The sequence below is a fragment of the Pipistrellus kuhlii genome, unplaced genomic scaffold, assembly GCF_014108245.1.
Source record: "Pipistrellus kuhlii isolate mPipKuh1 unplaced genomic scaffold, mPipKuh1.p scaffold_m20_p_1, whole genome shotgun sequence".
Classification (NCBI taxonomy): domain Eukaryota; kingdom Metazoa; phylum Chordata; class Mammalia; order Chiroptera; family Vespertilionidae; genus Pipistrellus; species Pipistrellus kuhlii.
The window spans coordinates 160,520,187-160,533,347 of NW_023425404.1; the positions used below are offsets into that span (position 1 = coordinate 160,520,187).

The 13,161-nt window shown below is 38.9% G+C and overlaps 1 protein-coding gene across 1 annotated transcript in view; it reads left to right on the forward strand.

Annotated features, from left to right (window-relative positions):
* The window catches only part of UBA6 (ubiquitin like modifier activating enzyme 6), a 64,357-nt gene that overhangs the window by 30,876 nt on the left and 20,320 nt on the right, over positions 1-13,161 (forward strand). Inside the window, exons 15-20 of the mRNA XM_036414979.2 lie at positions 3,083-3,150; positions 4,925-5,003; positions 6,299-6,379; positions 7,202-7,279; positions 8,937-9,118; positions 11,234-11,339. Coding sequence (XP_036270872.1) covers positions 3,083-3,150; positions 4,925-5,003; positions 6,299-6,379; positions 7,202-7,279; positions 8,937-9,118; positions 11,234-11,339 — 594 coding nt within the window. The remainder of the gene's footprint in view (positions 1-3,082; positions 3,151-4,924; positions 5,004-6,298; positions 6,380-7,201; positions 7,280-8,936; positions 9,119-11,233; positions 11,340-13,161) is intronic.

The following is a 13,161-nucleotide window of genomic DNA, read 5'->3' on the forward strand; positions in this document are numbered from 1 at the left end:
GTAGTCAGGCCAGCAGTTAGGCCAGCGATGAGGCCAGCAGGCAGAGCCTGCAAATTATCACCTCAAAGAAAGAAACCCAGGCCACCCACCACAGCCTGCAGGAGGGAAGCTGGGCGGCTGTGATAGGAGGTGCTGGTGACATGGATGCTGCAGGGCAGGGCTGGTGCCACGGCGGCTCCTGAGCAGGCATGGCACCTGCAACCTTCCCAGGCTCTGGGATTGCACCCTCTGCCCGCAACTTCTGAAGGCTGGACTGCCACTCCTGTTATGATGCCTGGGCAGATACCCTACCCTTCCATGACTGTGGACTCTCTGCCAGGGCTCTGCCCTGGCTGCAGAGAAGCTGAAATATGCGGACATCCACAACATTGGACCCATGATCACCCCTTTGCACTTCCTGGAGGTGAAACTGAGCCTCAGCCTGTGAAAAGTGAGCTACACAAGGAAGAGGAGTGATGGAAAAGGCGCAGAGAAAAGAAAGTTTTGGTAGCCTGATGCCGGAACAAGAAGAAGGAGTGAATGGAGTTTCTGCAGTGGGAATCTGAGTGGCTGGAGCTTATGAATGCAGAGCCGAAAACCCAGATGGAGGAGCTGGAGCTGAAGCAGAAGCAGCAGCACACCTCATCCTGATGCTCATCCAGCATCGCCCCACCTGCATCGTCAGGACTGAGAGCGTTTAAGACTCCCGACTAAAAAGGCAACCCACTGCTGGAGAAGCTGAGAAGTGACCATGGGCTGGGAGGAGGAAGGGAAGAGGAGGAAGGTCCCAGAGGGCTCTTCCTTGCTGCATGAAAAACTTTTCAGTGAGGCTCAGCACAGCCAGCATTAGACGGGCTTTTTTGTGAAACTCAGATCAGCCACACCAGGGGAAGAAACCTAGGTCCTGATGAAACCCAGGACCAAGCACTGAGACTAAAATAGTCCTGGAAGGGGAGGAGGGATGTCTGTTCTGCCTGGGGTCAGGCTTGCAGGAGGCAAGATAGAGATTCTGGCTGGAGACACCCAATTGTAGGCACTTCTTCAGCCTCTCCACCAGGTCACCCACCCTAGGACCTCTGAGCAGCCAGAAAAAGCCATGAATTGCAACCAAAATTAGGCTGAGTATGGAACTCAAGAGTGAAACTGCAATCTGCTTGCCCCCATCCCTGGCCCTGACCCTGATCCTAGTGCAAGCCAGGCCCTGCTGTACCCACCCACTGTAGTCCAGCTCCAGCCTGCCTAGAGTGACAGGGTGCACCCTCGCCCGCTCTGCTGGAATTGCTGTGGGCACAAGGCATTGGTGCCCTTGCAAAGCACATACTCTCTGAATGTTTACAGACTGGCTGTCCTGGCAGGGCTTTCAATTACACGTGTTTTTTATACTCGCTTTTTTTTTTTAATTTTTTTTTTTTACAAGAAAAAAAAATATTTTATACGAGCAATATATAAATGGATTTCTAAAATCATTTGATGTGATATAGCATAAATTGCTATGGTTTGTTTGTTAAGAACAGATATTCAGCAGTTATGGCTGGTGTGTTTAACTTCTAAGTACTCTATTCTCTGGGTGTTGGGGGTGGCAAGGATAGGGGTGCGGTGCATTTTCATCCTGGTAAACCCTTCTTAGTACTCAGTTCTGTATCGCTCAGTAAACATTACTCTTACTTTAAAAAAAAAAAAAAAAAAGAGGGAGGCCCCAGCTACCTGGGTCCATAGTGCTGCAGCTGGTGGGTGGGGCCTCCTGGTCTCCCTCTGCGAGGTGATCAATCTGAGGGCCCTGCCATCGGTCGCCCCACAGAGAGAGGCCCAGGCCACTAGCCAGCGGTACTGTGGCTGGTGTGCAGGGCCAGCCAGCAATTGCTTTGCAAAGGGAGACCCAGGCCATCAAGCAATCGCACCCCACGCCTGTCGTCTGCAGAGGGAGGTGACTGGTGACAGGAGCGGGGAGCAGCACTGCACAGATGGCAAGCAGTGACAGCAGCAGGGGTGGGGCCAGCTGCCTGCAGCCAGGGAAAGGAAAGCCCCAATAGACCCTGATCTCAGGCCAGACCTAGGGACCCCACCTGAGGGGTCCCAGATTGCAAGAGAGTACAGGCTGGGCTGAGGAACTCCCCAACCCCCCCCCCCCCCCCCCCCGTCCCCAAGTCACGAATTTTCATGCACTAGGCGTCTATTAAGAAATTAACCCTTTGCACTCTGCTGTCCCCTCTCAGGGGACATCGGAATTCTAGCATATCATTCGGATGTCCCCTCTCAGGGGGGCCATTGCAGTTAATTAGTGATTACGGGGAACTGAGTTAATTCAACGCACGTGTCCGCCGCAAAGTAGCGTCGAGTAGCTGGTAGCCAATGTCCAGAATGGTTCGGAGTGCAAAGGGTTAAGACTTCTAAGAGGCATTGGGCAGTTGAGGCTTATATGCCATCTGGACAAAGGAGAGGGAGGTAGGGGCCTGAGATTTCAAAGGGAAAGGCAATTTATAGTTTGATGAAAAAGATCAAACATGGTAAACAGTCTTGCTGGATACAGAGGGAAGTTCACCAAACAGGCTTTGCTAGATTCCTACCTTGTTGCTACATTTATGTTGCTAAAGTTATGCTCCCTTCCTTTCAGCATGTTTTTCTATTTGAATTCCTTTAGGCAGGTAAAGTGAGAGGGTTAGAAGACCTTTTTAAGTCTTTAATAACCAGCTTAAAATCAATTTTTCAAAAGCCATATTTTGGGGTGGCAACACTTTGGTTGTTTTCATTACTTACCAGATTTAGCTAAAATTGAATGAGACTTCCAGAGTTTTTATGTAGTTATATAGAATAGATATGGAGGTGAAGTTTTCTTTTGTTTGTTAAATATCTTTAAGATGGCTAAGTTACATGAATCAAATTATATATTTTAACAAATCCTTCATTTTTAATCATTGCTTTAATGAAAAAAATACAGAAGTGTATAATGTATAAAAACAATTATATTTTGAATCTTATTTTATTCTACATTGGTATTTTATTATTATTTTTCTTAATTATTAAATAACTACAGAAAAGAATACTTTTTCTCTTAAATTCTATACATAATAAATTTTTTTTTTTTTTTTTTATCTTCTACTTTAAGTTATACATTGAAGCAGCAGATATTGTCAAGTTCCTAAGCAAACCAGTACAGGAAGAATTTCTCCCACGGTAATACTAAGATTTCAGGGTTTTTTTTTCTTATTTGTATATTTGTGATAGGCAACCAGATTGAAAGAGTTTTGTTTAAACTTTCAGTTGTTTTAAATTATTAGGTCTAGTAATAATTAATGTCGTTTTCTAATACTTTTTTAAATAGAATTTATTTAAACAATACAACAAAATTTAATCAACAATATAGTTGCCATTGTTTTCTACTACTTGTGCCCAACGCTCAGGAAGCATTTTAATCCCTCTGTTGTAAAATTCTTGTGATTTTGATGCAAAAAAGTCGGTCAGTGCATTTTTGAGGCATTCTTCATTATTAAATTTTTTTCCAAGAAGAAAGTTTTGCAAAGAACGAAACAAATGGTAATCAGAAGGGGCAATATCAGGAGAATATGCAGGTTGAGGGAGGACTTCCCATTCCAACTGGCGCAGTTTTTCAGCAGTGATTCTTGCAGTATGCGGTCGTGCGTTATCATGGTGAAGAATTACGCCCTTCCGATTAATCAGCGCGGGTTCTTTTTCTCTTAAAGCTTGGGCTAACCTTTCCAATTGGGCACTATACACTGCACTTGTAATGGTTTGGTTAGATGGTAAAAGTTCATAATGAAGAATTCCTTTAAAATTCCACCAAACACACAACATCACTTTTTTTGCATGCAAGTCAGGTTTTGGCGTGGGCTGCGGAGCCTCATTTTTGTCCAACCATTGAGGCCACCTTTTCAAATTAACATACAGCACCCATTCTTCATCTCTGGTAACAATTTGCTCTAAAAACGGCAAACGGTTTTGACGAGAGAGGAGCGAACTGCAAATTGTGACTCTTTGATTATGGTTGTTGTCTGTCAACTCATGAGGAACCCATTTTCCAAACTTTTGGACTTTGCCAAGTGCACGCAATTGATTGGAAATTGTTTTATGTGAACAATTTAAAGTTGTCGCAAGCTCTTGTTGGGTAATTTGAGGATTTTGCACCAAAAGAGCTTGAAGAGCTTCTTGATCAAAATTGGACACACGGCCTCGACCACTCTTGTCATCTAATGAAAAATTTCCCTCGTGAAATTTCTCAAACCAACGCTGGCATTTTCTGGCGCTAACTGCATCTTGACCAAGAGCACTACAGATGTTTTTTGCAGCCTCACTTGCTTTTCTTCCTAATTGGAACTCATAAAGCATGCAGTGCCAAATATGCTCTTCATCCGCCATCTTCTTAGCCCTAGTTTTGCAACAAAAACCAAACCAAACACAAACTTTTTCAAGCAAACCTTGTTAATTGCACTTCACACGTTCTGTAGATACCACATGTTTGAAGGTTATGTCAATACAAGTCAACGCCAAGCAAGATTTTAAACGAATGTTTAAAAATGACATTAATTATTACTAGACCCGATAAATGTCTTTCCTGAAACCTAGCTCATTTACTTCTGCAGTCATTTCCCTTTTAGAGGTGACATGCCATAATAATGCCATATGTCTTTACCAATTTATAAATAATAAATATAAAGATTTAAATTATATATTTTTATGAGAATGGTTAGCATTGAAAATATCACTCTGATGAACAGTTGCTAACTGCAACTTTTATTTGTATCGGTGATTCATCTTTTTGAGTCACAAATCTCGAGAATCTGATTAAAGCTTATGGATTCATTTGCTCCAAAATCACATACCCCAATAGTTCTGCCTTCAATTTAAAGTACTTTATATTTGTGTCAACAAGGAAACTAATTTTAATGTTTTAAATGCGTTTTTGTTTTCTTTGTTATGTTCTTTTTTTCAGAGGAGATAGATATGATGCCTTACGAGCCTGCATTGGAGACACTTTGTGTCAGAAACTACAAAATTTGAATATTTTCTTAGTAAGTATAATAATGATGGAAATAAATAGTACATTCAAATTGCTATTACATATCATCAATTTAATTTATTAAAGCAAATTTGACTATAAATGAGTAGTTTCTAAATAGTAGACATTCAGTAAATCTTTAGAACGGGAGTTTGCAAACTATGGCTGGCAAACCAAATCCATCGTCCTGCTTGTTAATAAAGTTTCATTGGATCACATTCATTCACTTATTATTGTCTGAAATTTCTTTTCTGCTACAATACTAGTTTGACAGAGACCATATGGAGTGCAAAGCTGAAAATATTTGCTGTTTGGCCCTTTACAGAAAATATTTGCCAACCCCTGATCTAAAGAATTAGTTCGCTTAAAATGAAAATATGTGTATTACAGTTTTGAACATTACATAATTTTCTAGAAATACATTAAAATTGGTCAGGTGTTTGTTTTTTGTGTTTTGTTTTTTTTCCTTACCAAATGGAGGAATATGGAAGTGCATTCTATCTTTCTTAAATTCCCAGAGAATCTTTTTTATTACAAATACTAGAGGCCCAGTGCACAGATTTGTGCATCTATGGGCTCCCTCAGCTGGCCTGAGCCCTCTCGCAATGCAGGACCCCTCAGGGGATGTACTAGTAGTGCGCGAAGCAGCAGGTGGCCAGAGATGAGCCTGAGTCCATGCTGAACGTTTTGCTGCTCCCTCTCATCCTGACCCTGCTGCACCTGCCACCACAGCTGCTTGGTAGTGCTGCTGCAGAGGCAGGAGAGGCTAATGCCGCCACAGCTGTGCTCATCAGCCTTAATTCTGGTGCCTGGCACTCTTCAGTCAGTTGAGCGGCGCTCGCACTGTGGGAGCACACTGACCACCAGAGGGCTGCTCCTGCATTGAGCATCTGCCTTCCCCTCCCTCACTCGTGGTCAGTGCATGTCATAGCAACTGTCCCTTAGGTTTGTACATATATATATAGATTGCACTCATGATTTTTGCAGTTTGTTTTTAGCTTGTATTTAAAAAATGAGCTCACTATTTGGCTTTCCTTTGGGATTTTAAAATGTTTTTTCATCACAGGAAAGGCAAATATAGTTCTTTTTCTTACTTTGGTTTATACTTTTTTTTCTTCTGTAACTGAGACACTTAATGATAGCATCATAGATTAGTTAAAACTTTAAACTAAAATGAATCAAACATGTTCAAATTATTTTTAAAGTGTTTATTGTAAGTTAGTATTTGATGAAAATTATTATGACATTGCTCTTTAGTAAGTAGAAGCTCTTATTTTATTTACTTTGATATATTTTTCTTCTCCATAGGTAGGATGTGGAGCCATAGGCTGTGAAATGTTAAAAAATTTTGCTTTACTTGGTGTTGGCACTGGCAAAGAGAAGGGAATGGTAAGACAAATAAGTGTCGGTCACTGGTTCAATTACCAGTTAGGGCATATGCCCAGGTTACAAGCTCAATCCTAAATAGAGAGTCTGGTCTGCAGGATGCAGCCAGTGGATATTTTTCGCATTGATGTTTCTCTCTTTAAAAATCAATAAAAACATTTAAAAAAAAAAAAAAAAGCACACCTAAAGATAGGGAATCAGATCTTCACAGTGCAAGGTCAAATTTGTTATCAACCCAGATTTATGTACCCAGCTAATTATCCTTCAAGACAAGTAAAGATATTTGACAAGTAAAATGATGAAAAACTATCACTTAACTGATTCTCACTGAAAGAATTATTAGATAACATGAGCAATGCATGAAGCAAGGGTAAGTAGAGACATTTGTCAACATCTTAGAGTGATTTTTTAAACCTTTAAAATATATTATTTGGAATTGGATGGTTAAAAAGTAAAATGTTCATTGATAACATGGAAAATATTATAGAAGGGATACCATATATTATCTAATTGTTCAGAAGCAAAATATTTTAATTAATTTTAGATAAGTCACATATACATGTTTAAATTTTGAATACAACCACATAAAAGTAAATGTTTAACTTGTTTGATCTGTTCCTTTGCTAAGCATTAATTACAATTAAGTGTAAGTATAAAAGAGTAGTAATGGTAATCATTTTTGGAATATTTGTATTCACATAATTTTTACCAGCCAAAATAATTTATAATAATGGTGGGAGTAGTTTCAGTCATCCTGAGAAAAACAAAATAGATTTAAACTTATTTGTTACATAATTTCAGCTTTTTTTTTTTTTTTTTTTTTAGGTTACAATTACAGATCCTGATTTGATAGAAAAATCTAATTTGAACAGACAGTTCTTATTTCGTCCTCATCACATACAGGTATGTTGCTATGTGTTTCCAATTTAAATCATCTGTTGTATTATACAAAACAGAAGAGAATTTCTTTTTAATACATAGCAAATAGTGCTTGACCACCATAATATATTCTTTATTAGTACTTCAAATTACCAAATAATTGGAATGATTATAGAGGAAAATATTTTTTAATGTAAAAATTGGTTTTGTAATGATTTTGGATATTAAAAACCGAGTTGTGAATTGTGGGTGGTATTTTTTTCATTTTGTAATCACCAAATTATGTCAACATATTTTTGAAACTACATCTATCTGTGTGTATATATATATCTATAGATACACACACACACACACACACACACGGAAACATTCTTCCTAATTTGAAGTGGTCAAGTTTAGCATTTATAATTTTGTGCTTTATTGATTTTGTTTGATTAACATCCTTTTTTATTATAAAATAATGCTTTTCCATTTTTTTCATAGTGATCCAAATATTTAAGTCAGAAAAAGAAGCAGTTTAATCAGTCAAGCAAATTTGCTTTTACTTTTGAAATGTTTTTTCATTTTATTTTTTAATGACTCATAATCATAGCTTAAGAATGTCATAAACAGAAAAGTAAATAAAGCAGGTGGCATAGTTAACTTAATTGACTCGCTTATCCAAATATAAGGAACTAAGTAACAGGGTCTTTCATGAACTATAAAATGTATGTCAGAAAATTACTTATTTAACCATGCATTTAACTTACAGAACTTGGCCTATTTATTATTTTACTGAGTTTTAGCAAAGTTTCTGCTTTGTATGTATATTAACAACACTGAGAAGTAAAAGCATGTCAACCAAACAGGTTAAGAGACCGAAATACCATATTGAAACTAGGTGCATGTATTCAAACAGAATGTTCTATCCACATTTAGTGTCAATATTTTCAAGTGAACTTTGTTGACATTTGAAATAACACTAATAATCTTTAAGAAAATAATGAATTATGTTTAGGATACTTTTTTAGTATATAAAACTTGAAATATACATAATTTTTTTTAAATATTTGTATCCAGAAATAATATTTTTCATAGATTTTTTTCTCTAAGTGTTAAATTACCATGTGTTTGAGAGCTTATGTTTATATGGTTTGAATTTCTAATTTACTGATTATATTCTCATCTTTTTCTGGGCACTTAGCCAATTTATAAGTAAAAGAACAATGTGCCTTTAGTTGGACTTTTAACTAGTTGTTGTTGTTGTTTAATTAATATGAGAGAGAGAAAGAGAGAGAAACATCTATTTGTTGGTTCCTCTTATTTATGTATTTATTGGTTGACTCTTGTATGTATCCTGACCAGGGATCCAACCCACAACTGTGACATATCAGGAAGATGCTCTTAGCAACTGAGCTACCCTGACAGGGCCTAACTAATATTTCAAGAACTCTAAAGCATTTAGTTATAAAAGAGGGGTTGTTTAAATTTCAATTAATAATGTGTAAATTATTTAGACTACTAGGCACTATTAAATGTAGTTTGAATACAGTCTGAATGTAATTTCCACAAACCAAAACATGGAAATTTATCTCATTCTCAACTCCGTACATATTTTCCAAAGTCACAAGAATGTGTAAGTTCAATCATAGGCTGTCTTTTTCTGTTTAACGTTTATTTCTTCTGCTTATTATTTGTTTAGAAACCTAAAAGTTATACTGCTGCTGATGCAACCCTGAAAATAAATCCTCAAGTAAAAATAGATGCACACTTGAACAAAGTATGTCCAGCCACTGAGGCTATTTACAATGACGAGTTCTATAATAAACAAGATATAATTATTACAGCATTAGATAATGTTGAAGCAAGGAGATATGTAGACAGGTATGTAATTGAAATTTAGGTTCATTGTCTTTATTTAATTTTTTAATTTTTTAAATGTTTTTATTGATTTTAGAGAGAGGGAGAGGGAGATGTCAGTGTGAGAAACATCAATCAGCCGCCTCCTACATGCTCTCTCGTGGGGATGGAGCTACAACTCAGGCATGTGTCCTGACTAGGAATTTAGACCTGCAGCCATGCAACCTCGCAGTGCATGGAATAGTGCTTAGCCAACGGAGCCACACCGGCCAAGACATCATTGTCTTTGTTTGTTTGTTTTCATTTCTGTTACTCATGCCTATTTGTTGAAAAGTTATTTAATTTTTTAATTTTTCATTATGTTGCTATTATAATACTTCTCAAACTCTGTGATGATTTCTCATTATACCTAGGATAAAACAAAATCTTCAACGAAGCCTCAATGTATTTTATAGTGTCTGTCACTTACTTCTCCACCTCTCCATCTTAACATTTACCTATTCCTTCCTGGCTCCCCTTATTCCAGTACATTTGTTTTTTTCAGTTCTTACAGTGCATCCATCATTTTTTAAATTATTATTACTAGAGGTCTGATGCATGAAATTTGTGCAAGGGGCTTGGCCCTCACAGCTGCAGTGGCTGTCCTCAGCCTTCGCAGTCCCGGCTTCTTCTAGAAGGTCATCTGGAAGGACATCCAGAAGGTTGTTTGGCTGTCCAGTCTAATTATCATATTACACTTTTATTATTATAGATTAGTGGCCTTGTGTACAAATCTGTGCGCAAGTAGCTTGCTGTAGCTTGCCTCAGCTGGCCACCCCGCCCACTGCCACTCAGCTCTCCGCTGCACGTAACTCGCTGCCCTGCCCTCCTGTAGCTCTCCACTGCTTGTAGCTCACTGTCCCACCCTCCTGTTGATCGCTCTTTACGTGACTGTGTCCAATTTGCATATTACCCTAATTATAGATTTTTTTTTTCAATATATATTTATTGATTTTTTACAGAGAGGAAGGGAGAGAGACAGAGAGCCAGAAACGTCGATGAGAGAGAAACATCGACCAGCTGCCTCTTGCACACTCCCTACTGGGGATGTACCCGCAACCAAGGTACATGCCCTTGACCGGAATTGAACCTGGGACCTTTCAGTCCGCAGACCGATGCTCTACCACTGAGCCAAACCGGTTTCGGCTAGATTTTTTTTTTTTTACCTCAGGGACTTGCACATACTCTTCTTCAGCCTTAGGAAATTATGTTTATCTCTTTCCAAAACTCCTGATCCCAAATTTACCTATTTATTCCTCATTTACCTTGGTTTTTTTCTTCACCCTATAGGTGCAACCTAAATGTCTTTCTTTAACTGCCAAATTCTAAATTAAAATCTCCTATGGTAATCTTTTATAGCACTAAGCATATTCCTTCATAGGACTTAATTTTATTGATACACATATTTATTTTTCCTCATTAAATCATTTATTTAGGAGCCATTTGTTTTTCCATTACTGTATCACTGGTGTTCAACACATGATGTCATTCAGTAAATAACAGTAAAGTAAGAAGATTGGATGACTATAATGTGTACATCTTACATAATTTTTCTTACATCTTTATATGTCTCTTGAATGTTAAGGTGTTACAGCAGATATATTAACAGAAAATTTATTAGTTGAGTATAGTGGAAAATTTATTTTTCCTTTCTTGGTCAGAAGAAGGAAAAAACTTTAATAAATCATATAGAATACAGGTATTATAAATATTTAAGAAGGTATAGTATTGTTTGGAATTAAGAAAGTATTTAGAAGATACAGTGGGATAGAACCAATAGCCATAAAGTAACCAAAGAAATAGGAAGCAAAAGAAGAAAAGATAACATAGCTAAGAGTTAACCTAATGGAAAACAAGCCCAAAATGTGGTGGTGCAGGTGGTAGAAGGTAGAGACAAAAATGACTAGATTGAACAACATAATTTGTTGGGGGAAGGGGACAGAAATGATTAATGGGTTGTTTGGTGGTAATGTATGTTTCCTAAAATATAGTCCAGTAGTGATCAGTGTGTGAAGTAGTCAGTAGATAGTAGTAGGATTTCCTCTGCCTGCATTGCTATTACTCACTTTTATGCTTGTTTCATATTGTCCTTTCAAATAGCCGTTCTGTAGCAAATCTGCGGCCCCTCCTGGATTCTGGAACAATGGGCACTAAGGGACACACTGAAGTTATTGTACCTCATTTGACCGAGTCTTATATTAGTCATGTAAGTGAACCAATTTTTTAAAGTTTATGTCTCTTCTTTATATCTCACTAAAGGCCCGGTGCATGAAATTCGTGCATGGGAGGGGATGTCGTTCAACCCAGCCTGTACCCTCTCTAATCTGGGACCCCTTGAGGGATGTCCGGCTGCCTGTTTAGGCCCAATCCCACTGGGCAGTTGGACATCCCTCTCACAATCCAGGACTGCTGGCTCCCATCTGCTCACCTGCCTGACTTCCTAATTGCCGCTAACTGCTTCTGCTTGCCAGCCTGATCACCCCCTAACCGCTCCCCTGCCAGCCTGATTGATTCCTAACTGCTCTCCTGCCAGCCTGTTTGCCCCTAACTGCCCTTCTCTGCAGGCCTGGTCACCCCTAACTGCCCTCCCCTGCAGGCCTGTCCCCCCCACCCCCCCGCAGCTGCTCTTCCATACAGGCCTGGGTCCCCCCCAACTGCCCTTCCCTGTAGGCCTAGTCACCCCCGACTTCTTTCCTCTGCCAGCCTGGTCATCCCTAACTGCACTCCCCTACAGGCTTAATTACCCCCAACTGCCCTCCTTTACAGGCCTGGTTGCTTCCAACTGCTCTTTTTTGCTGGCCATCTTGTGGCGGCCATCTTATGTACACATGGGGGCAGAATCTTGGACCAAATGGGAGCAGCCATCTTGTGTGTTGGAGTGATGGTCGATCTGCATACTACTTTTTATTAGATAGGATAGAGGCCTGGTGCATGGTGGGGGCCAGCTGGTTTGCCCTGAAGGGTATCCTGGATCAGGATGGGGGTTCCTTGGGGTGTGGGGTGGCCTTGGCGAAGGGCCTGTGGTGGTTTGCAATCTAGCTACACTCCCCCACTAAAGTGGAGGCCCTGGTATCTGGAATTTTATTTATCTTCCACAATTGAAACTTTGTGGAAGCTAAGCCAAGCCTCCTGGTTGCTCCGTCAAGGGCAACCATTTCTGTTGGAATTTATTTATCTTCTATAATTGCAACTTTGTAGCCTTAAGCGGAGGCTTGGGCCAGCCAGGGTGTGTGGAAAGCTTGGCTTCCTCCATGTCCAGGGGCAACCCTAGCCTGCTCTCTCCAGCTCCATGGCTGATGCCATTTCTGTTTGGATTTATCTACTATAATTGAAACTTTATAGCCTGTAGTGGAGGCCTCGGCTGGCCAGGGTGTACAGAAAGCTTGGCTTCTTCCATCACTGGGGAAACCCAAGCCTCCCTCTTGCTCTCTGTGGCCACAGCCAGCTTGGTTGGGGTTAATTTGTATAATCACCTTGATTGGCTGGTAGGCATGGCTTGTGGGTGTGTGGAGTGATGGTTACTTTGCATATTACTCTTTTATGAGATAGGATCATTTTATTATCTTCATCAGTCCACAAATTTGATTTAGCTTCTCTAATCCTGTTTTCATCTGCCAGTGATATTCATACATATGTGTATGTACAATTTTAAAAACATAGATGAACTGATTTTTTTAAATCATCAAAATTTTGGTTTGTAGTCTTTTTACTGTTTATTTCTCAAAGCTGCTTGATTAGTTTTCTAACAACAATCCAACTGTAACTCATGAAATATTAGGGACCAAACTATCTATATCTATCTATCTATCTATCTATATATATATTTTTTTGTTTTTTTTGTTTTTGTTACTATAAATGATATATGGATATAACTTTTTTAAACCCCCACAGTAATCTTGATATACTGATGAAGTTGAAATCACTGGCCTAAGAAATAATTGCAGGCCTTGGGATTTGAAGAAAGAACAACCTAAGTTGTAAAATTAAAAGAAGTATATATATATATATATATATTTTATTTTATTTTT